The sequence below is a fragment of the Phyllobates terribilis genome, unplaced genomic scaffold (assembly GCF_046119375.1).
Source record: "Phyllobates terribilis strain yellow unplaced genomic scaffold, ASM4611937v1 Scaffold_1__5_contigs__length_1240528914, whole genome shotgun sequence".
In the NCBI taxonomy this organism is placed as follows: Eukaryota; Metazoa; Chordata; class Amphibia; order Anura; family Dendrobatidae; genus Phyllobates; species Phyllobates terribilis.
The window spans coordinates 1,149,999,443-1,150,025,079 of NW_027362761.1; the positions used below are offsets into that span (position 1 = coordinate 1,149,999,443).

Below are 25,637 nucleotides of genomic sequence, written 5' to 3' on the forward strand. Positions count from 1 at the left end.
CGGTGGATAGTACGATCTGACAATGATGTTCCTTGAGCTTGAAGTTCACCTTTAATCTCTTTAGAAGTTTTCCTGGACTCTTTTGTTACCATTCATATGATCCGTCTCTTTGATTTGTCATCAATTTTCCTCCTGCGGCCACGTCCAGGGAGGTTGGCTACAGTCCCATGGATCTTAAATTTCTGAATAATATGTGCACCTGTAGTCACAGGAACATCAAGCTGCTTGGAGATGGTCTTATAACCTTTACCTTTTAACATGCTTTTCTATAATTTGCTTTCTAATCTCCTGAAACAACTCTTTCCTTTGTTTCCTCTGGTCATGTTGAGTGTGGTACACACCATGTCACCAAACAACACAGTGAGTATCTGTAGCCCTATATACAAGCCCACTGACTGATTACAAGATTGTAGACACCTTTGATGCTAATTAGTGGACACAACTTGATTTAACATGTCCCTTTTGTCACATTATTTTCAGGGGTACCATCATTTCTGTCCAGGCCTATTTCATGAGTTTAATTTTTTTTAAAATTCAGTGGAAGCAAAAAAGCAATGTCTGACTTTCATTTGTTCATTTTCATAGATTTTTAATTTATTATTACTTTTGTCAGATTCAAGTTATTTCTGTGACCATTGTGGGTTTTTCTTTCATTAAACGAGGGGTACCAACAATTCTGACCACGTGTGTATATAGTATATACAGAACTCCTGTGTATGTCACTGGTGATCACTGTATTATGTATACACTATATACAGAGCTTCTGTGTATAATGTCACTGGTGACCACTGTATTACCTGTACACTATATACAGAGCTCCAGTGTATAATGTCACTGGTGATCACTGTATTACCTGTACACTGACACTATATACAGAGCTCCTGTGTATAATGTCACTGGTGATCCCTGTATTACCTGTACACTATACACTATATACAGAGCTCCTGTGTATAATGTCACTGGTGACCACTATATTACCTGTACACTATATACAGAGCTCCTGTGTATAATGTCACTGGTGACCACTGTATTACCTGTACACTATATACAGAGCTCCTGTGTATAATGTCACTGGTGATCACTGTATTACCTGTACACTATACACTATGTACAGAGCTCCTGTGTATAATGTCACTGGTGACCACTGTAATACCTGTACACTAAATACAGAGCTCCAGTGTATAATGTCACTGGTGATCACTGTATTACCTGTACACTGACACTATATACAGAGCTCCTGTGTATAATGTCACTGGTGAACCCTGTATTACCTGTACACTGACACTATATACTGAGCTCCAGTGTATAATGTCACTGGTGGTCACTGTATTACCTGTACACTATATACAGAGCTCCTGTGTATAATGTCACTGGTGATCCCTGTATTACCTGTACACTGACACTATATACAGAGCTCCTGTGTATAATGTCGCTGGTGGTAATAACAGTGTTGTTAGTATTGTGGTTTGTATTCATGATCAGTATTGTAGTATTTGGTCACTTTGGGGTGGTAATATGTGGTCTGGTCATGGTGTGGCCGTATTTGTTCCTTGTATGTGGTATTATTTGGTCACTATGTGGTGGTAATATGTGATCTAGTCATGGTGTGGCGATATTTGTCCCTTTTGTATGTGGTATTATTGGTGTTGATATAGTGGACTGTGTTGTGTATGGCAGTCATTTTGTTCTTGCTGATATTAACTAGGAAAAGATTTTTTTCCATTAGGCCACAGCCCCACCATTAGTATTCGGTCAGTATTTTTTCTCAGGAGTCGCTGCCAAAACCAGGAGTGGGTGATAAATGCAGAATTGGTGACTTGTTTCTATTATACCTTTTCTCTGATTGTTCCTCGCCTGGTTTTGGCTCCCACTCCTGAGAAAAAATACTGACCGAATACTGACCAAATACTGATAGTGGGGCCGTGGCCTTAGAGATTAAATACTTGCACCAGAGCGGCAGAGATGCACTTACAGGGGTTCTCTGGTGAAAACAAGTAATCACCTCTCCACAGGATCAGTGATGATATTGATTGGTGGGGGTCTGACTGCTGGGACACAATCGGCAGAATGTGGAGCTTTTCTCCCCATTAGACTGGAGCGGCTTGTGAGATGCGACCACTGATCCATTCATTCCCTCAGTGACTGTGAGCGCTGCTCTTTTTTGGAAGCTGCATTTTAAAATGGGGATAAGTGTCCTGTCAGGGATAAAACTTCCCTATTCATCCAATCGGTGCAATTTCCTATCCTGTGGATCCCATGGATCGGTGATAACTTGTTTTAACCTAAGAACCCCTTTAATGCAAACTACAATAATTGTACGCCCCAGTTCTAGTCTGTGCACGGTAGATGTTCCGGAGCCGCCAGTCAATGCTCCACTATAACAGGGATAGCGGATAACAGATATTTGCATATGGCTGTAGGTGGGCCCCTAGAGTCAGTTCTCCCTGTGGGCCCCAGACACCCCAGTCCAACCCTGCACACACATATATATATATATATATATATATATATATATATATATATATATATATATATATATATATACACACACACACACACACACACACACACACACACACACACATATTATATATATATATATATATATATATATATACACACAGATATACATATAAACACACATATATACACGTAACACACATATATAAATATATACACACAAATATATATACAGACACACATATCTATATCATAGTATTATAATGCCTGATTATCATACTGATGACGTCAGTTTAGTTGCTATAGTGATAGCACTCAGCGCTGTGGGAACGCTCTGTGAGACGGAACGTTTTATCTCCTGCCGCCTCTCTCCGCCCGGAAGTATTTGGTACCTGCACAGATGATGACGCGGCGCTGTCAAGATGGCAGCTGACATCACACTATTATTCAGAGCCAGTGTGAAAACAGTGAAGACCCGGAATAAAGCCCTCGGGGTGTCCCTACCGGAGACTGACCTGCTGAAGAAGAGCCGCCCCAGGGGCGAGTTTAGCGGGAAGGCTCGGGATGTGGTGAGTCACTGAGCAGCTGTTAGCGAACTACATATCCCAGGATGCTTTGCGCACAGCGTTTCCGAGTTATCGTATAGTCTTTTGTTGATTTCCACCTGTTGTGAAGCTGCCACTTCCAGCGTGTTCTGTGAAAGCATGCTGGGAGTTGTAGTTTCCCTCTGTAGGTTCTCTGTAATAGTCTGAGGATGTCCCTGACAGCTTTCTGTGGCTCTGACATGACTATGGCTGGTAGCCTGGCACTTGATGCCATGTCTATTCCTGGGACATGAATTCCTCTCTTAATAGTAAAGAGTTAATTTAAAGGGGAAACTTGCTGTATAAAGAGGGTCAGAGACCTGGAAGCATCCCCTCCTGGTTAGCCCTAATGATTATTTGCCTTGTGACTGGTATTAAAGCTGCACATGCCCAGTTGTATCCTGTCCTGGGACTCATTTATATGGGTCATATGACGCCATTACAATTAACCCCTAAGTTCCCACCATGGACAATTTTTTTTTTTTTTTTTTTTTTTTTTTTTTTTACTTTTTTTTTTTTCCTCCTCTTCTTTTTCCAAGATCCAAAGCTTTTTATTTTTTCCCGATCTCCTTTGCTGTATGGGCACCTTTTTTTTCTGGTTGGTTTGTACTTTTTGATTGACACAATTCAGTTTCCCATATAATGTACTGAAAAATCTGCAAAAAAAAAATTCCAAGTGGGATGAAATGGAACAAACAACAACAAAAAACCCAGAACTGTTCTTTAACATTGTCGGCTTTTTCTGAGACCTGTAACTTTTCTTGTAAGTTGATGCAGTTGTGTGAGCTGGAGTTTGTAATTCTTCATTTCCTCTTCTTTTTTTTTCTGTGTTATTTCATTAACTTTTTTTTTCGCTAAAAACCTGAAATTTTCAGTTTAATGAATTCTTTTTATAGATAATTTAGTGAAAAAATGTACAATTGGTGGAGAGAAGTTGAACTTGATGGACCTAGGTGTTTTTTCACCCTATGTAACTATATCTATATCTCATATCTATTATCTATCTCTGGTTGTGTTGTGATCCCTGGGTAGATCCTTCAGCAGATACTAGATGCAATCCTGTGTCCTCCCATGGCATAGTGATAATCAGGAGGATGTGTCCTCTTATCTTGGTGGAGACCAGCAGTCAGATAATAACCTTCTCGTCATTATGGTGGTAATTGGTGATCAGACAATCCGTGCTCCTGTGTGACCAATCATATTACACTGTCTGTGAATGCAGCCTTATGTTTTACATTAGATGATTAAATATAGGATGGGCTTTGGCTTTGATGTGCCTGGAACTGATACAGACAGGATGTCTCAAAAATGGCAAAATTTAAGTTTGTTTTTTTTCTATTTAAAGCGCACCTGTCAGCAGGATTGTGTTTAGTAAACTACATATACTGTCAGGTGGGCGACATTACACTGAGTAAAATGATACCTTTGTTGATGAAATCCGTCCTGTGGTTCTTTTATAATCTTTATTTTCAGCACAAGATAAAGCCCCTCCCCAAAGGCCGCCCCAAACGATGAGCATATCATTACGTCAGAAAATAAAGATTATAAAAGAACTACAGGACGGATTTCATCAACAAATGTATAATTTTACTCAGTGTAATGGCACCCACCTGACAGTGTGTGTGGTTTACTAAGCACAATCCTGCAGACAAGTGCACTTTAACCTCCTTGTATTTAAGATGAGCATTTGGTTAAAGGGGTTTCCCATGACTTAAATATTGATGATCTATGCATAGGAACAGATCACACTCCTACTAATCAGCTGTGCTCCATACACTGGGTAGTTGCAGCTCGGCTTCTATTGAATTGACTAGGAGCTGAGCTGATGTTCCCAAAAAATGGCCACAACACAGTGGATGGAGCTTTGGTGACCGGCTGTGTACACTGTTTATCTCCAACTAGTAGTGATGAGCGCAAGTGCTCTTTACTTGAGTTTGCCAAGGTTGCTCGGGTATGAACCGAGTATCGCAGGTGTTCGAGTCCTTGCGGCTGTTAGACACAAAACATGTGGGGATTGCCCATGTTTGTCATGCAATCCCCACATATTTTGTGGCGGTATAACAGCCACGAAACATGTGGCCGCGGGGACTTTGAACATGTCACTCGAGCACCCATGATACTCGGTGCAACCGGAGTAAGAGCACTTGAGCCCATCACTACCAACTACCACTTATAGGGAATTTGTCTGCAGGATTTCACCCCCAGCTGTTTATATGCACATGTAGATCTTGCAATGACAAGTCCATCCATACCTTTAGATATCTAGTCTGTTTCTCCGTTACAGAAAAATTGCTGCTTGAATTATTATGCAAATGAGTCTGAAGTGCTCTCGCCTTGTAGAAGCTCTTCCCAAACCTCTGCTCTCCCCAGCTCTAATCAAATCCCAGAGCGTCTCCTTCTGCCATCATAGAATCAGACTGTTAGAGTTGGAAGGGACCTCTGCAGGATTCATGAGGTGGTACTGAAAGTCAGACCCCCAAAAGTCTAATATTAATGGATTATTTTAAAGGAAAGCCATACATTTCTAAAGTCTGGAATGACCATTTTGCCCCTTTTTTCATGTTTGTTTTTTTTTCGGAAAAATGTAGAAAATCGTACTCCTTACTATTCCTGAAAAACGCATATCCAAAATTTACTAGAGATTCCTTGCAAATATCGATAGGGTGGAGATCGGGGTTATGGTGGCACCAGTTATGGTGGCACCAGATTCCAACAATCACTGCAACTCCCAAGAAAAAAAGAATTCTTGGTGTAGTCCAATTTTCTTCACATTTGTTTTTTATAGAAACGTAATCTCATCAGGGTCCATGGAGCGTTTTTTGAGGAATGTTCTGGAATTTTGTGCCATGGAAGCGAGTATTTCCTCTTAAGATGATTATAATGAAATTTTCCAGTTACTTTCTACTCATCAATGTAACAGAGATACCTTAGATGACCTTGGTTGGGAATAAGAGGCATCTGATTTAGTTCAGTCTGGAGATCTGTTCTATGGTCCCCGGTGCAAGGTTTCCAATGGAAAGTCACTGGTGAAGATTTATGGAGCTAAATGTGCCAGAATTTTGATAGATGAGCCCTTCTCGTGCACATAGAGCGTAGAACTTCTATTGAATCTATACTCCTGTCTGTGTGCAGACGCGGGCAGGGGGTGCGTGCGGGCAGGAGGCGCGGGCAGGGGTTGTGCGCGGGTGGGAGATCTGGGCGGGCGCTGTACACTCCTGTCTTCTGAGCTGCACACTACTTCTTAGGGTTTTTTGGAAAGATTGGTGGACCCCGACCTTTTCAGTCTGTTGGCAATTAAAGGGACATCAAAAAATTGTGTATATTTTTTTATTTTTACTAAGTTTAGTTGTTACTTAAATGTATGTTGTCAAGATGCATCTTCAGGAGCCCTCCGCTCCCAGGTCACCGACTTTGCCGGGTACGATGCACACCTGAAGATTAACAGTTCAGAGCGGTGGCGCAGCCGTGCTGCTGGTCCGAGCTCAGGAACACAACGCCGGCGGCGGAGGAATTGAGCACTGTCTCTTTTGGCACCTTGCCTAAAATTTTAGTATTTTGGATGTTTGGATTAAAGGTCTGTTTTAACCAAAAACGTTACAGGTTGGAAAGAAGAAAAGTACTTAGATGACTTCATGGCAAACTCCTCTTGTTTTTGAGCCCATTAGGAACTTAAAAGACTCCAATTAACTTTTGGCTCTTTTAATACCGATATTGATGGATACCAATAGTTTTAGTGCAGGGCAGTCTGTAAGGGTAAATGACACTTTTCACCAGGGATATGGAGTAGGTAGAAATGTGCCAACTCTGTTTTTAGAGTAAAAATATTAAATCCTTCAATAAGTCAGAAAGTTTGGGCTTCTCTCCACCCCTGTTTTTTTTTTGCCATATTTGCAATGCTTGTTGGCACTTAACTTGTGAGCACTATCTATAGGCATCTTGTCCATAAGTACAGGTAGAGTGAATGTAGGGATGGCGAAGCGAGGGTTAACCTGCTGAGCTGTAGATACGCAGGAGCACAAAATCATAGCATGGGTCTGTGAAAATCCTCCGCGTCTTGTCCGTTTTTAACATTGGAATGAGTAGGAGAAGCTTTGCAATTTTTTTTTTTTTTTTTTTTTACGCGTACTAGGAAACCGCTAATGAAACACTAATGGTAAAAATGGACTTGCTGTCCAAAGACATGAAAATCTGTAGCAGTACGTTGGGTAAAATCGTTCTATTTTACATCACATATGCAGATGTTTGATTCAAGCTTTAGACTGTAAAAAAATATGGACCGCCATTGAGTGGAACAAAGATGGCATGGTAGTGGTACCATTTTTTTCACAGACCAATTGACATAAATGGGCGTTTTTGGTTTGCAAATCGGATCAAAATTGTGCTTTTCCCCAGAGACACTAATTCCTTAAAGAAGCAACATGTGAACATGCGCATAGACTATAATGAGTACGTGTTTTATCCATGAAAAACACAGACATGAGAGTTGCGTCTGTCAATTAACCCTTTGCTTTTTCATTGGATTTTCTGGAACAGTACATAATTTATTTTGAGCAACATCAGTCTTTCAAAGCATGGGAGGCCAAACACAAAGCACCGAGTGTACACATGGGATAGTAAGCCTGTTCAGCCGACAGCTATTTCTCCTGATGTAATAAACCTACAAGCTTGTCTTTTTTTGGCTTTAAAGAGTAACCATCATAATTTTTATTTCATAAATCAATGGTATACCTGAAAATAAGAAACTTTGTAGTATATCTAATTAGGGAAATCTGCTTCTTTCTACTCCTGGACTGAGCTTTCACTCTCAATACATGAGTATAATCTTTATTCAGTGAAGACAAATCTTCCCAATACTAAGATAGGAGATGACAGTTGGAGTTCAGAAAGTTCTATGGAGGGGGAGGAGCTACAGACACAGACATTCCGATGCAACTTTTTGAACTCCAACTGTCATATCCTATCTTAGAACTGGGGAAATCTCTGTTCACTAAGGGCACATTTTACCCCTAAATTGAGAATAAATGATCAATCCAGGAGGAGAAAGAAGCAGATTTCTCTAATAAGATAGATTACAAAGGTGCTTATTTTAACATGTCCTGTTAATTTCTGAAGAAAGTGTAAAATGATGGTTGCTCTTTTTAGGTGCTACCTATCAACTTTTGCAGTTTCCTACCTCTAACGCAAACTAAAGGATTAACCATGTTGTATGTCTGATCCTTCTTTCATATACCGTTAGGGACAGTCAGGATGCCAATAGGAATATAACTTGGCAAGTTCGGCTTACTTTTGTTATATCTATGTCTCCCTGCAGGCACAGCAGTTTTGCTGTTCAAGATCACAGTACGGAAACATTTGTCAGTGATGGAAATCGCCATTTCTGATGAAAATATATACCATATATGCATTCTGCATAGAAGTAACTTGAGTGAAAAGGATTATATATATGACTTAAATGTACACTGTTGCACAGAGCTCCTGGTTCTGACAGCTCTCCCTGTTCCCCTTTCTTTTTTCTCAGTGTTAAGGAAGCCTCAGACGGCCGTATAACTCAGACAGGTATTGCAATGCTCGGACTGACCGGCAGCTCTCCCGACCCGAGTGTGACAGCTCCATAGAAATGCATGCTGTCATGCTCCAGTCGGGAGAACCGCCGAGCATTGCGTTGCGATCCCCGTCCAAGTTATACGACTGTCTGATTTTACCTTGAGAGATAACAGCTGGAAGGAGGCTGCACATAGATCTCAACAATGTTGGCAGGGAAAAAAGCACGTACAGTCCCAGGGAGGGTGGAGAAAATAGCCCATAGAAGAAGCTGATAGCAAATGAAGAGAAAATAAGTGCAGAATTGACAAGAAGCTGTGCTGATATGCGAGTTACTGAAGACGGCAGCACCCTGGTATACACAAACCTCACATCCAACCTATATTACTGAGAGAGACCCACAAGAGAAAAATTAGAAACTTATATCAGAATGCAATAAGGGGGGCTGAAAATGAATGAAGGTATGAAGATTTCGGACTGAAACTTTTTAGTTTCCAATTTCATTAATCTCGAACGTATGTGATATATTCTTTTTCCCGTGTTAGAGTTGTCCAATATATAGCCAGCTTTCAAGTTATGGAGATTTTAGATTTAGACACTAACTAGCTTAACAGATGCCGACCGATGGCATGCTGCGGAAATTTCCTCTGCAGATTATCATTGCGGAAAAAAACGCAGCACTACCAATTATTTTGCGGAAGTGCTGCCTTTTTGCCGCCATTGACTTGCATTAGATCACGCCAATTCTGCAAGACTGCATCTGTACTTGCGTAATTGGCGCGTTCTAATGTGCGGATGGTACCCGGGTGTAGAGGAGAGGAGAGTCTCATCCACACCCAGGTACCATTAAAAAAAGCTGTAAAAAAGAATAAAATAAAAAATAAATGTATACTTACCTTCTGGCGGCCTGCGCTGCGCTCCACCTTGCTTCCCGGCACTTCGCGATGGAATGAAGGACCTGCGCTGACGTCAGAGTCATGTGACGGGTCACGCGACGCTGACATCGGCAGGTCCTTCAGTATACCGCTGCCGGCAGCCGGGACCGAGCGAAGCAAGACAGCGCGGGCCATCAGAGGGTAAGTATATATTTATTTTTTAGTTTTTGACATTCTCTTGGGTCACACTATATAAATCCATGCTGTTTGCATGGATTTATATAGTGTGACTAAGTTGTCAATCACTTTCCAAGTGATGCTAAAATCTCTTGGAAAGCGCTTGTCAACCTGCATGCGGAAATGCATGTGAAAACCGCTTCACATCCGCATGTCCCTGGCAGGAAAACGCATGTACAATCCGCATGCGTTTTTTTTCTGCCAGGGAGATGCAGAAACGCTCAGGAAAAAATCCTGAGCATTTCTGCATCATTGGCACATAGCCTTATACTGCGAAATAGGTAGTGTAGGGTCTCTAAAGCAGTCCTTCTGAGGACTAATATCCATCCCAGATATCAGGCAGGCTGTATAGGAGACGCAGTGGTTATACCAACAAACACTGCATTACAGTCCTGTGTGGTGCTGCTCAGATTGCTAGACTTAGCCCCAGGTCTCAGGGGCCAGGAAAAATCCTTTTTTTTTTTCATCTAAATCCTCTTTTTTTTTTTTTTTTTACTCAGTCAGACTGTACAAATACCCGTCTTATTAACCTTTTGGTATTTCCCCCACAGACACAAATATATCTGTTTAAAAGATTCTGGTGTAGGCCAGAGAAATAGAACTGTGGTTTTCCTCTTCCAAGGTTCTAATCTCCTTTTTATTGCCCTTTTGCCATTGATAGTGCGAGTGAAAGCTATTTTACTTCATTTACAATGGGCAAGGCGCGTGGCGATGGACGTGGAACTGGACGTTCTGGTGATGGTGCGTGTAGAGGACGAGGCCGTGGCCAAGGTGAAAATGTGCCACAACCAACTGCCACATCTTCTCGCTCCCACTTCTTGACCGAATTACTAGGGAAGCACACTACAACACCAGTATTGCGAACTGATCAGTGTGAACAGGTTATTAATTGGATAGCAGATAACACTTCCAGTCACCTGGGCACCACCACCTCCGGTCTGTCTTCCACACGGTCAAGTCTTAGTAGCCGTGAGTCTCCTCCTCATCCTGATGCTCTTTCCTCCCTCCATGCCGAGTGTCGTCAGACAGCAACCGATCCCACACTTGGACACTCTGAAGAGCTGTTCACTGGTCCATTTCCATATTTGGGCCCCTCGCCTGCTCCGCTTGAAGTGGTGGAAGAGGAGATCCCATGCAGCGATGGCCTAATATTTGAACAGCTACCTCCACAGGAAGGCGACGCTGGCAATTTGTCACAAGAGGTGGACGATGACGAGACACAATTGCCACGAATTGAGGAGGAGGACCGTGGTGCGGAAGTAGAAGTGGAGGAGGTGGTGGATGATCTAGTAACTGACCCAACGTGGCAGGAGGACACGCAGAGCAAGGCCAGCAGCACACAGGGGGAGGGAGGCAGAGTACCCCAACAGGCAGGAAGAAGCAGTGTGGTGGCCGCAGACAGAAGGCAAGCAAGCGTTCCCCGTAACACCAACACGAGGGATGTTGCCAGTACAACCGGTAGGTCTTCCAGAGTCTGGAATTTTTTTAAAGACTCTGCTGATAACCCCAAAAAGGCCATTTGTACCACCTGCCAGGCTAGCATCAGCAGGGGTGACAAAACTACCAGCATGATCAGGCACATGTCAGCAAAGCACCCGACTTTGTGGGGCGAACCCCACGGTCCACGACCAGTGTCAGCGGGTGTCACCACTGCTTCTTCCGCTGTTGTGCGTGTAAGAGAACCCCCTGTTGTGCGTGCAAGGCAATCCCCTGTCCATACTGCATGTAAAGATGCCCCCTCCTCTCAGTCTTCACTTGTTTTGGCAGTTTCTCAAGAAACAGCATCACCATCCACGTCCCACCGCAGAGTTCAATTGCCCATATCCCAGACATTTGAACGAAAGCGCAAATTCGCAGCTAACGCCCCCATTTCTAAATTCGCACATTTGGAAATGCTGCCTTTTAGGCTGGTGGAGACGGAATCCTTCCGCTATCTTATGGCGGTGGCCGTCCCTCGGTACTCTGTCCCCAGCCGACACTATTTTGCCCGGTGTGCCATTCCCGCACTACACAAGCACGTGTCCCAAAACATCTGCCGTGTCCTCAACAGCGCAGTTAGTGGGAGAGTCCACCTGACAACGGACACGTGGACAAGTGCTTGTGGCCAGGGACGGTACGTCTCCCTGACGGCACACTGTGTAAACCTAGTGGAAGCCGGGACCCAGTCGGACCTTGGGACGGAACACATCCTCCCCACACCGAGGATTGCGGGCGCTATGTCAGTCAGAGTTGCCCCCACAGTATACAGCTCCTGCACATCCTCCTCCTCCTCATGTTCATCCTCCATCTCAGATATCACCACATCAGTTACAAGCTGGAAGCACTGCAGTACTGCCTCAGCCAAGTGGCAACAGGCTGTGCTGAAATTCATAAGCTTAGGTGATAAACCTCACACTGCTTGTGAGTTGTGGACAGCTGTGAAAGAGCAGGCAGATCTGTGGCTGAGACCGCTGAACCTACATCCAGGCATGGTCGTGTGTGACAATGGCCGTAACCTGATGGAGGCTCTGAGGCGAGGCGAGATCACACACGTACCATGCCTGGCTCATGTGCTTAACCTCGTGGTTCAGCGGTTTCTTAAATCATACCCCGAGTTACCAGATCTGCTCGTCAAAGTACGTCGCCTGTCAGCTCATTTTTTGAAGTCGGCTTGTCTGTCTATTGCAACGCTCTGCAGAGAATTAAAGAGGAGGCATTGCATCCAGAGTATGATGAGATGGATCAAGAAGCCGTAGTGGGTGATTACACACAGCCCAGCCTCATCTCATCCCAACGTGCATTGGGGGACAATGAGGGAGAGGAGGAGGAAGACCAGGAGCTGGTATCATGCGCTGTAGACGGTAGTACCTGCTGTACAACTGTCATACAGTCGTTTCAGCGTGGGTGGCCTGAGGACAGGGGGGGGGAGGAGGAGGAGGAGGAGGAGAGCATGGTCAGTCGTCATCTTGGTGAGGACACGGAAGTCTTGCCCTTTACCAGTCTGGCACGCATGGCTGACTTTGTTACTCTGCCTTAACCGTAACCCTCGCGTTGTCAATATGTTGGGTGACAGTCATTACTGGTTGGTGACACTTTTAGACCCCCCCTACAAGGAGAACTTTCACTCTCTTATTCCTGAGGTGGAGAGGTCTACAAAAATGGGGCAGTACCAGAAGGCCCTTGCTGCAGAACTGTTAAAAAAAATTCCCATCTGAACACGCTAGCCGCAGAGGTCACAGTTCGTTGCCCAACCAAGACGTACAGGCGAGAGAGACGCAACTCCAATCCAGCAGAGGCAGGGGAGCACTGTCAACGTTCTGGGACAGTTTTCTGACACCCACCCAGCTTACAGGCCCTGAGGCACGGGGTACTCTCTCAAGGAGTGGAAAGTTTCAAAAGATGGTGTGGGATTACCTTGCCGACCGTACCAGCGTCCTCCGTGATTCCTCTGTGCCTTTTAATTATTGGGTATCCAAGCTGGACACTTGGAATGAACTCGCTCTGTACGCCTTGGAGGTCCTGGCCTGCCCTGCCGCTAGCGTGTTATCGGAGCGTGTTTTTAGTGCCGCTGGGGGAATTATAACTGATAAGCGCACTCGCCTGTCAACTGACAAAGCTGACCCTTATCAAAATGAACTAGGGCTGGATTGGGCCAGACTTCTCATCACCACCAAATGACAGCAGAGTAACATAAAGTTAAATCCACTGTGTTATTTCGGGAGGTGTATTCCCATGCACCGCTTCACACCCACACATGGGTATACGCTTCCTCATTTTGGCTGTATTTTGCTCTTCTCCTTATCCTCAGCCTCCACCACCACTATACCACCAGGGTGACCGTGGTCCGTGCTGCCAGCATTGCAAGTTCCTCCTTCCTAATTTTTGGCAGCTTTTGCTTGGAAGGCATAGGCAAAGACTATGGGAGACCCACTCCCCAATAATGGGAATAATGTTTTTAATATGCTGTACTGCATGGTTCTTGTAAGGGGCATTAAAATCGTCTTGTTAAGCTACTGTGAACTCCACTTCACTTCTCTTCCAAGGGGCATTAAAACAGTCTTGTTAAGCTACTGTGACCTCCACCTCTCTTCCAAGGGGCATTAAAACTGTTTTGTTAAACCACTCTGAACTCCACATCTCTTCCAAGGGGCATTAAAATCGTCTTGTTAAGCTACTGTGACCTCTATGTATGTCTCTTCCAAGGGGCATTAAATCCGTCTTGTTAAACCACTCTGAACTCCACAGCTCTTCCAAGGGGCATTGAAATGTTGTTTTTAATTACCTCTAACCTCCATGACTCTTCCAACGGGCATTGCATTTCCTCCTAATTTTAGTCAGCTTTTGCTTTTCAATGCATAGGCGAGCACTAAGGGAGACCCACTCCCCAATAATGGGTAGAAGGTTTTTAGTACGCTGTAATCCACGTCTGTTTCAAGGGGCATTGCAGTTCCTCATAATTTTTGGAAAGCCTCCCATTCACTGCTTAGGCCAACAGTGTACAGGAGACCCAGTTGCTATAAATGGAATAAACGGTTTAGTTAAGGCCCTCTGACCTCCTTGTCACTTTCAAGGGGCATTGGAGTGCCTCGAAAGTTTTGGTAGGCATTGCACTCACTGTATGCCCTATAACTGTGTAGCCGAACCACTCCTTTTGGTACAGAAACATATCCTACAAGACATGTGTGGTTGACTGGCCTGATATTGATGTGAATGGTCCCTGTTCCTCCTGCTCTTTCTCCTTTGCCACCACCTCATCCATCATTCATCACCTGAAGCTTTGTTTTAACGGAAGTCATAGAACTGGGATAGTAGCAGGAAAACATCCAGCAATCCTCGGAGGAGGTAGGATATGCGCCAAAACGCTGACCACCTCAGGCCTAGCCGCTACTACATACATGCGCTTGCATTCCAAGGAACAGAAAGCTAAGGAGATGGATGGCCTCATGATTATGAATAATTTACTCGTTGTGTAGGAGACCGACCACTGCTGCTGTCTACCTTCTGAACTTTGTGTTGAAGCCTGATTGACCCAGGACCCACAATCCTCTATGTCTGGAGGATGTGTTGCATCCCAGTGTCCAACTGTGTCCCTGCTTCCACAATATTAACCCAGTGTGAAGGCGTCAGTGAGATGGACCATCCCTGGCCACATTCACTTGTCCACCTGTTTGTGGTTAGGCTGTCCTTCCCAGTAAATGCATATAAAATTATATCATCGCACACTCATGGGTTCTAATGCAGTGTTCATTTATTAACATTGGCATAACATCAAACCGATCAAACGTGATTGCGACAGTGATTGGCGACAGAAGACTTTTCGGCCTTATCCAGGCCTTATTCATTGAGTCGCACTACTAAAAGAGAGGAAATACGGTGTTAAGAGTAGGAATATAGGAAATCACATTGGTTAAACAGAAAGTCCATATTATACACTATTGAAGGACGAGAGGGGGAAGGAGAAAGGGGAAAGGGGAGAGGGAAGAGGAAAGGGGAAAGGGGAGGGGGAAAGGGGAGGGGGAAAGAGGGAGGGGGAAAGGGGAGAGGGAGGGGGAAAGAGGGAGGGGGAAAGGGGAGAGGGAGGGGGAAAGAGGGAGGGGGAAAGGGGAGAGGGAGGGGGAAAGAGGGAGGGGGAAAGGGGAGAGGGAGGGGGAAAGGGGGAAAGGGGAGAGGGAAGAGGAAAGGGGAGAGGAAAGGGGAGAGGAGAGAGGAAAGGGGAGAGGAAAGGGGAGAGGAGAGGAGAGAGGAAAGGGGAGAGGAGAGGGGAGAGGAAAGGGGAGAGGAGAGGGGAGAGGAAAGGGGAGAGGAGAGAGGAGAGGAGAGAGGAAAGGGGAGAGGAGAGGGGAGAGGAAAGGAGAGAGGAAAGGGGAGAGGAGAGGGGAGAGGAAAGGGGAGAGGGAGGGGGGGAGAGGAAAGGGGAGAGGGAGGGGGGGAGAGGGAAGAGGAAAGGGGAGAGGGAGGGGGGGAGAGGGAAGGGGAAAGGGGAGAGGGAAGGGGAGAGGGAAGAGGAAAGGGGAGAGGGAAGGGGAAAGGGAAGAGGGAGGGGGGGAGAGGAAGGGGGAAAGGGGAGGGGGAAAGGGGAGGGGGGAGGGGGAGAGGGAGGGGGGAGAGGGAGGGGGAAGAGGGAGGGGGAAGGGGGAGGGGGAGAGGGAGGGGGGAGGGGGAGAGGGAGGGGGGAGGGGGAGAGGGAGGGGGGAGGGGGAGAGGGAGGGGGGAAAGGGGAGGGGGGAGGGGGAAAGGGGAGAGGGAGGGGGAGGGGAAAGGGAAAAAAGGAATGGGGGAGAGGGAAGAGAGAGATAGAAGCAAAGGGAGGCAGAATAAAATCACAACTATACATATATACATTATATACAGTGGAATCATCATGTAACATAAAGTATGCTGTAGGGTTACCTTAAGTGGGTTCAGATGAAGGTATATGCCATAAGAGATAGAATAGAATTCTTTAAATGGTGCTGTAATGGTAAGAAATGCATGTTAAGCACCTAGAGAATCATGCAGGGTTTTTTTAAGAGAAGACGGACCACTACCTATAATGACTCTTGGTTCACGGCCTATAGGAGACTTTCTTACTGGTGTGACGTGAAGTCTCTACGTCTTGATATAGTGCTGGGGTCCCTGTTGTGGCTGTTTCATGTAGTAGAGAGGAGCGGTGTGGCCTTTTCCCTGTATTGCTATTCATATAGTGTGGAGGACTGGAGTAGGGAGAATGTCCCAATTAGTAGGTAAGGTGGGGGAAGAGGGAAAGGGGAGGGCTCCTGGGAGCTGGGTACCTTGTTCCTGTTAGCTTCCGCTTCTGGCTGTGGTGCAGGAGTCCCAGATATGGCTCGTTGTAGCAGGGGAGGAGGAGGGCGGCGTGACCGTCACCCAGCGCTGTGGAATGTGCACTGGGAGTCCTCATTTAAGTATGTGCGCGCTGAGCGCTGGGGCGGAAGTGCGTCACAAAAGGGGGCGGGGAACCGGAAGTGATGTCGCGCTAGTGGAAAACACATGTATGTGTGTTTTGGTTGCTATGGTGCACTGTAATCACTGATGGCTGGCTGGCTAACGCACGCGCAGAGCGTGTACACATCACAGCATATCGTGTCATGCCAGTAAAGGGGCATTCAGCGCTGCTAGGGGTGAGAGCTCCATAGGGAGAGAAAAGAGGGTACTCCAGTAAATCATCCATGAGGAATATATAATCCACAGGAATTGTGGTAGTGGAACAGGATTAAGGTGACTAAACCTCATTTTTAGAGAAAGGAAATCTATGTGCACAAATTGTTCACTATATGTCCTGGGTCCCTTAATACAGTATATGTAGTCATTGGTAGTACAGATAGTAGTGTACTTGTAGTAGTGTTGCCTGTTAAGGGGGGCAAATGATAAGAGGGATATCATGGCATATACAAGGGCACATCAATAAGTCAGAAATGGTAACTCACCTAAGAGTGTGTTCAATGGGTCTGTAGGAACAAAAAGGTCAGTGATTAGGAGTGAGAGAAATAAACTCAGTAGGTTAAATGGCAATTTGTAGAATCAATGGATCCAGTCGATTTCTCGGTTCAAGCCTTTAGGGGATAGTGTCTGGAGTGTGTGGATCCAGTAGGACTCCCGCTGTTTCAGTAATTTAATATGGTTGCCACCCCTCCTTGGTCTTGCCACATGTTCAATTACTTGGAAGCGGAGTTGGGCCACTGTGTGTCTAGCTCTGGTAAAGTAATCGGGTAATGGGAGACAATTTTTGCAGCAGCGGATGGTAGACTTGTGGCTCGCTATGCGATCTTTAATATGTTGTGTGGTTTCCCCTACGTATAAAAGACCACACGGGCATTTGATGATGTAGACCACAAAATTTGAATCACATGTGAAAAAGCCTCTGATGGGGTAGCTTTTCCCTGTCCTTGGGTGCGTGATGGTATCAGATTTAATGATGTTGGAACATGCTGCACAATTGAGGCAGGGGAAAGTACCGTGACGACGGGTACTAAGTAGGCGTTGGGAGGCAGTTGTGCGGGAAGATCCTATGTCAGCCCTAATAATCCTATCTCTGATGTTAGGGGCCCGCTTGACGCACATAAGTGCAGGATTGGTAAATGCGGGGATTTCTGGATAGGCTCTAGATAGGAGAGGCCAGTGCTTCCTAATGATGGCTTGGACTTTAGGTATTAGCGGATGAAAGGTATGTACAAATGGTATTCTCTCAGGGCTAGTAGTAATCAGCTGGGGTGGTTTGGGTTCTAATGCTCGGTCTGTCTCTTGTCGTAGGAGTTGGGTGGGGTAGTCACGTTCTTTGAATTTAGTCGCCATTTCCTGCAGACGTCGAGAGAGTGTGTCCGGGTTGGATACGATTTGAGTCACCCTGTGGAATTGGGAACGTGGAAGGCTGTTTTTTGTAGATTTGGTGTGGCAGCTTGAGTAATGTAGGAGGCTGTTACAGTCGGTGGGTTTCGAAAAGATGTCGGTTATTAGTTTATTATTGCCATCACGGATGACTAAGGTGTCAAGGAAAGAAATTTGGTAATTGTGAACTGTAATTCAGGTCTGATTGAATTGATATGTGTGAAAAAGGAATCAAGTGTTTCTGTTGGGCCCTGCCATATGAGAAAGATGTCATCTATGTATCGATGGTAAGTGGTACAGTACTGTTTGAATAGCTCGTTGGGGTATACGAAATCTTCCTCAAACTTGTGCATATAGGCGTTCGCATAAGCTGGAGCTGCATTAGAGCCCATTGCGGTGCCCCGTCTTTGTATATAGAAGTCATCGCCGAACAAGAAGTGGTTTTGATGTAGGACTAGAGACAGTATATCCAAGCAGAATTGGATAGAGAGGGGGGAAAGATCAGATTCTGAGAGAAGATGTGCTGAAGCTTCAAGGCCTAGTTCATTGGTTATGGCAGTATACAGACTGTTGACATCTAGTGTAACCAGTTGACTGGTCGGGGAAAGGCATGGGGTTTTCCTGATGATTTCCAGAAAGGCGTTAGTGTCAAGTAAGAAGGCTCTAGTTTTCTTCACAAGTGGTATTAGAATTTTCTCAAGATAAATCGCTAGAGGGGAAAGGATGGAGTCGGTAGAGGCTACTATCGGTCGCCCCGGAGGATTGGTCAGTGATTTGTGTATCTTAGGGAGTATATAGAACACTGGGGTTATTGGGTGGGAGTTGGTTAGGAATGTAGCGGTTTTTTGGTCAGTTACCTTACAATCAAGATATCTGGTAAGGATTGCTTGAATTTTAGAGTGAATGTTATGGGTGGGGTCATGGGTGATACGATCGTAGGTTGTAGTGTCCGCCAGCTGGCGATTAACCTCGTCTATGTAATTCGTCCGGTCCATGATGACCGTCGCACCCCCCTTGTCTGCTGGTTTAATCACAATGTTTTTGTTATCACTCAGACTCTTGAGGGCCCTTTTCTCCTCATTTGATAGGTTTCTTTCCCACACATCAAAACCTAACTGTTGCTCATGTAGCAGGCTTCTAATGTCCCTTGTGATGAGGGCAATAGTTGTCTCGGTTGCGTGGTTGGTGTGTGGGGGATTGAATGTACTGTGCGTGCGTAACCCCAGATTGACTATTGAAAGCTCCGTTACAGTATCATCCCCAGGTGGAGGTGCTCTGCATATGGAGGTCTCTTTTGACAGTCCAGAGTGAGTCTTCAATTGTAGGGATCGATAGAAGCGTTGCAAGTCCTTCTCCAACTGGAATGAGTAAATGCACTGGGGAGGGCACAGGTAATGTTTTGGTATGCGCGCTTGTTTATTAGGCGCGCCGGGACAAATAGGGGCGGCTGGGGCCGTTTATGGACACCCGGTCGCCCCCGGCCGCCCCCAGGCGGCTGGGGATCGTGTGTGGGGGCCCGGCTGCGGGGCGGCTGGGGACCGAGAATGGACACCCCGCCGCCCCCTGGCGGCTGGGGACCAAGCGTGGACACCCGGCCGCCGGGCGGCTGGGGCCTGAGTATGGATACCAGGCCACCGACGCAGCCATGACGTGTTGGCCAGATTCCGCCTCCACATGCCTAAAAGGCCCAATTTCAAGTGCAAGCAAGCAGTATGGTATTGCAGCCTGGGGGTGGGTGGGTGGCAGGCTGCATACTTGCGCTTGCATTACAAGGAATGGGGGAGGTACAATTGAACACTGCCCTGGGACAAGGACTGGCACGGGGATAGTTGCAAGTCTGCATCTTCTGATGTGGCAAGGATGACTTCTGATGGGCACACTTTTAGGCAGTGACCTGGGTGTCAGAGATGCTTCCAGGGGTCTTCCCCATGCTGTTCCCATGTCTTTTCTGCACTTTATGCACGTGTCACACAGCACATGGCCAGATAAGGTTGTAAAATGTTAAAATGACATTTTCCGGTGAATGCATTTGTCACGGTTGAAAGCAATACAAAAGTGCAAAAACGCATAAAAAATGCTACTTGTGAACATAGCCCAAGGTGTGGAGGAGTGTTTTTGGTTATTTATTTTACCTTATACACAAGTCTTTACCCTGGAAAGGATGTTCCTTAACATATTTCACAGGAAAACAGTTTCAGTTTCGTTTTTGAACGTTTTATTGTGAGCCCGTAAAAGTGGCTTAATACCTCTGACCACGTTATTGACAGCAGTGACCTGGGGGTCAGAAATGCTTCCTGGGGTGATCCCCATAGACTAACATTGGGCTCGTTGCTCGGGTCGAGCACCCGAGTATCACGGTGAGGTCGGCCCGAGCTTCGAGCAGCCGAGTATTTTAGTGCTCGCTCAACACTAATGACAAGTCATTCTGAAAATTACCATCTGAAATCCCCAATCTATGGGCAGCTTCGCTTGACTTTTCAGGTAGAGCTTTCAGATGGCAGCGTAGGTGTCATGCTCCATGGTTTGAAACCTTGAGCCTGTGTTTTGTGGTCACCTTTTCAATCCGCCAAGCCACAGCAGACACATTTTTTCTGGGTGTTTAGGTTCTGTTATCTTGGCTCCAGTCTATTTAGCATTACACGTGTTTTAATTTGTCTGCTTTATCACCTTTCAGGTGTGGCTTTTATAGTCTTTCCTTCTGCTGGTGAAAATCTCATTTGGATGTTCAGCCATACTGCTGAAGTTTAAAAGCCAGTCAGTGAATTTCTAGCAAGGGTTTTTGTTCTTTAACCTGCACCTATCTTCTGTTTCTTTTCAGGAAGTAGGTGGCATGTTTTGTAAGAGTGCGTACTTTATACCTTTATTTTGTATTTTTTGGATTATTTTACTCACTCTGGGATCTTTCCTTTTTTCAGCACACTTTCCTCTCTGTAGGTAATTTACAGGTAAATTTGCTCTGTCCGCCAGTTCTTTAGGAGGAACGTGAAGCTCTCGATTGCCTTTCAGGCAGCATAGGTCTGAGTTGCCATCATCTAGTCTATGATTAGGGCTTTCTCAGCTCACACAGGGACCACTAGGGACTGCGGGTCAGGATCTCTAGTCTGTACAGGAACCGGCAGGGTAAATTGCAGTATTTAGTGTTACCTATTATCACAAGTGAGTAGGTACACTAGCATAACATTATGCTTGAGGTTTGATTGAGGTTTTTATGTTGGGGATTAATTTTTGGGGTCCAAAATGTCTGGATTATCCTAATCTGACATCTCCGTAATATTTGGACTGAAGTATTAATTTTTTGCGAGGACACTGTGTGAAACGTGGCCTACTTCACTACTAGTACAATCGAGCATTCATGTTAGATATAGATGACTTAGCTCCTAAATCTCCAGAATAAAACAAGATGTGATGTGAAATAATTTGACAATTTTTAACCTAGTATAAAAGATTGCTATGAAACCTAATGACCTTGATGGTGTTTGGCGAAGCTTCGCTGTGGCACAGATCTTCTTTCATCCATGTCATTAACAGACTAGCGAGCACATCATATGACTTGGGGAATTAAAGAGGCTTATTCATATCATGATGTTATTTACGACATAGAAAATTGTCTGATTTTGCACAGATATTCTTGACACACATGAATGCAATTCAGAGGCCGGAGACCAAGCTTCTCCATTCATGAGTGCCTCATAATCGTCCCTTCATAGGTCTTTGAATTGCAGTGTCTTCAAGACAATAACCCGACTGTTTGGCCACCAAATATTTCACTACTCGTGTTTATTTAGCAGCTAATTTGTGTTCATACAGTCCTAAAGCGGTAGATTCTTGGATTTTCTGCTGAATTTTTCCATTTGAAATGGTGTATGGCTGATGCCGTTTAGGTGTAGGGTGTCGTGAACTCACGTGGGTTGTAATTTGATGACCAATCCCTTGCACACTCTGTATGTTTTACATGCAGATTTACTGTTAATTTTAGTAATTCCACACCAGATCCACATGTTAGACGTGGATTTTGTGATTGATTTGGTGAAATCATGAGTTTGTGGTCCAAGTCAAGCCCCCTATACACCTCAAAAATACCATTTGATTTGTTCCCGCACTGTATTTAAATGAGGGTGGTCCGGTCCGATGGGCGTCCTGCTTGTGGCGTCTGTTCTTCCTCTCTGCTAGTAAAAGCTCTCCTCCAAATCTGATTGATGTGGATGTCATCCGCATAACTGAACGAAATCTCGCGCCTGCACAGTGCCGTCGCCGGCCTCGCAGGTTCACTTTTCTCTGCCCTTCTGCGGGCAGAGCAAAGGACATCCATGCGCATGACCGCAGTAGTGCAGAGCAAAGTGCACCTGCGCGGCTGGCGATGCTACTGCGCAGGCGCGAGACTTCGCTCTGCTAGGTGGATGACGCAGGACACATCAATCAGAGCCGGAGGACGGCTTTTACTAGCAGAGAGGAGGAACAGACGCCACAAGGAAAACGCCCATCAGACCCGACCAGCCTCATTTAAATACAGCGCGGGACTAAATAAAATTGGTATTTTTGAGTTGTACAGGGGAAGTCAGGAGGCAATGTAATCATTTGTGGAATGCAGAAAAAGGTGGTGGAATTTGTTGGGATAATAAAAGTCATGTTCCAATAGGCACATATTTGAAAAATCAAAGGAAAGCCTCCATATTTACAGCAAATGCTCTTGGAGCAGGGGTGAAAAAATACTAGTAATTTTCCGTGGGAGTTTTTTTTTTTTAAACAGGCTGCCAATCACCTGACAAACAAGCAAAATGCTTGTTCACATTGTGAAATGATTTTTAAACTTAGAGTTTGTCCGATACCTATAATGGCTGTTCCCCCCCCCCCCCGCCCCCCCACACACTTCTGTTGCCGCCGCCACACGCCCTGATTCTGACAATGCCACCTCTTTCCTTGAAATGAATCATCATCAGGGGGCAGTGATAGAAGCAGTGTAAGTGACAGCAACCTCGCACACTGATGACGATCCAAGACGGTGACAGCTATTCTGTAACTCACTATGCTTCTATCAACACCCCATGATGATGATAATCATCGTCATCATTTTGTTTCAGGGAAAAAGGTGGTATTGGCGACAGAATTGTGTCGACAGCCACTGAAGATGTGAGCGGCAGGGATAGAAGCTGAGGAAGTGAAGAACAAAAAAAAAAGAAAACACATATATGGAGAATGGTAGGGAATTACCGGAGCGGTCAGGGGTTAAAGATACCTATATTGCCCTTTATAAATATCTATCAGACTACCCCTTTGAAAAGCACTGTACTCGGCACCCCATAGTGCTGTATAAAGAGGATGATATGCTGCCTAGCTCCATGATAGTATACACGCTCATAACGATATATTACTGATCATTTTGTGCACATCAGAGACGAGGTCGGCCTATTTAAACAGGTTATTAAACTTCCGATCACCTACAAGCATGGAGCCGATCGGCGAATGTTTAAGGGTGCGGGGCGCTAGTGTAAACTCGCCCTTACGGTCTCGAGGCTATTGAACGTGGGAGTCCAAAAAATGTTTCAGTTGATTAATCTTCAATGGAAGAACACAATCTATAGCAATTGTTTTGGATATATTTCCATTTGGGCTAATTTTTTACGCCACAACCTAAATGAGTCTGTATAGGGTCATACAAACCTATGAAATGGCCTCACTGTGGCTCTGTCATATCCATATTTTTGGCCATATTTCAATAATTCTGAGGGGCAGCAGCTCTATAAAAGTTTATTGCCTCATTCTGTGTGTTGTATATTGGTCTGAAGCAGATCCTAACTACAGTTCTTTTAGCTCCTTTTTTAAGGAGGGTGTGGGACTACGTTGTACCAGCATTGCATTATATTGACTAGATAAAGTTACGCACCTGCGGATGAAGTAGTGGTGCAATATTATGTCAAGGATCAAAGGTGGCGAAAGGCACTAACATCCTGGGCGATCTCTCTGTTGATTGCACAGGTCACATTTGGAGCTTTTGATGAAGTAGTGGAGTAGTGTCTCATCAAGGACCAAAGGGGCTTTACACCACTGACATCCTATACTACCTCTGTAGTGATTGGACAGGTTATGTTTTGAGCCTTCAATAACATAGTAGAACAATATCGCCACCATAGATCAGAGTGGTCCTTGAGTACCCTCACCGTGGATTACCTCCTTAATGATTGGACTGGCCACTACCGGAGCCTTCTGCCCGATCATATGGACAACTGTGCGGCTGTAAAATGGGACTGGCACAGTCTTCTCCATTTCCTGCGCTGCTAAAAGCAGAAGCTGAACTTGAGTTTTCTCTAAAGAAGGGGACCATTTTAGGCTATGTTCACACTAGGTGTTTTTTTCTGCAGCAGAACCTAATCTCTTGGTAGGAATGAAACGGAGTCAAAAATTCAGGTTTTGGTATGTTTTTGATGCATTTTCAGGATCCCAAAATTCAGCTTTGCTTTCACCACAGAAGCATGAACGCAGTGGTCACCAATGCAAGACATATGTGAAACCACATTAACCAGAATTACAACTGTATCGGTGGGGGGAGGTGAATTGTTCAGGAATAGTTTTTCTAAGACACTGGCAGTGCATTGAGTTTGTAGGACACTATTTACTTTTACACTGTGGTCTGCCATTAAGTTGCTCAGAGTGTTCAATTTCATACCTGCTTGGGCCACGGGTATTGTTCAATCTCGCACCTAGCTCAGCCAATGTTTAAGACTGTACATATCATTAATTTAATAACTTGTTCTAATCCCAAATGCCATCTCAGGTGACCAAGACAAGATGGTAAAATCACAAAAATAAATGAGTTTCACATACTGTTGTACTTGCTATATTTCACTAAAAATGCAGAGAAACCTGATAGCTATGTTCACACTAAGCATTTTTTCACCACCCATTACTTTCAATGGGTGAAAAAACGCTGAAAGAAGTGACATGCTCTATTGTACAAAAAAACATGCAAAGCACAAAATACTGATGAAACAAAAACCAATGTGTGTGCAGGAGATTTCTGAAATCTCAGACTTTGCTGGTACTATAAAACGCAGCTGAAAACGTACATAAAAAAATGCCTAGTGTGAACATAGCCTTATGTCTTCAGTTACAAGCCGTCATCGTTGGTTTCCGCCACCGCCTACTATAATTTTTCTTTTTTTTTTTTTTGTGAGACCAGATCTTTACGCAAGGATTTTGAAATATATCCTAGATAATTAATTTAAGCTGAGCAAAAAAAAAAGTCTATTTAATTTCTAAATGAAATGTCAAAATCGCTTTACAGTCAACCTGTCACGTCCTACATGAACTGATCTGTGGACGGCACGGTATTGAGAAAGAGAAGGTGAGCAGAGTGATATATAGGATTGTTGGAAAATACCCAGTATGACTTGTATTTTATTCATTGAAATCTATGGTATTTATGGAGTCCAGTGGGCGGTTGCTACGCACTGATTGACAGCTCTCTTCATGCACAGTCATACAAGGAAGACCGTCAATCATTGATTTAGGACCGCCAACTGGACTCATATTACTAAGGATTTCAATTAATAAAATGCACATTTTTCACAAAAAATCTCTCTTAATTTGATCAGCTTCTCGGTCTCTATAAGATCCCACGTGCAGATTAGATACCATTTTCAAC

General features: G+C 44.8%; 1 protein-coding gene across 1 annotated transcript in view; it reads left to right on the forward strand.

Moving 5' to 3' along the window:
- The first annotated feature begins 2,812 nt into the window (after positions 1–2,812).
- The window catches only part of STX18 (syntaxin 18), a 193,669-nt gene continuing 170,844 nt past the window's right edge, over positions 2,813–25,637 (forward strand). The window contains exon 1 of the mRNA XM_073648398.1: positions 2,813–3,029. Within this exon, the coding sequence (XP_073504499.1) occupies positions 2,883–3,029 (147 nt within the window). The 5' untranslated portion in view covers positions 2,813–2,882. The remainder of the gene's footprint in view (positions 3,030–25,637) is intronic.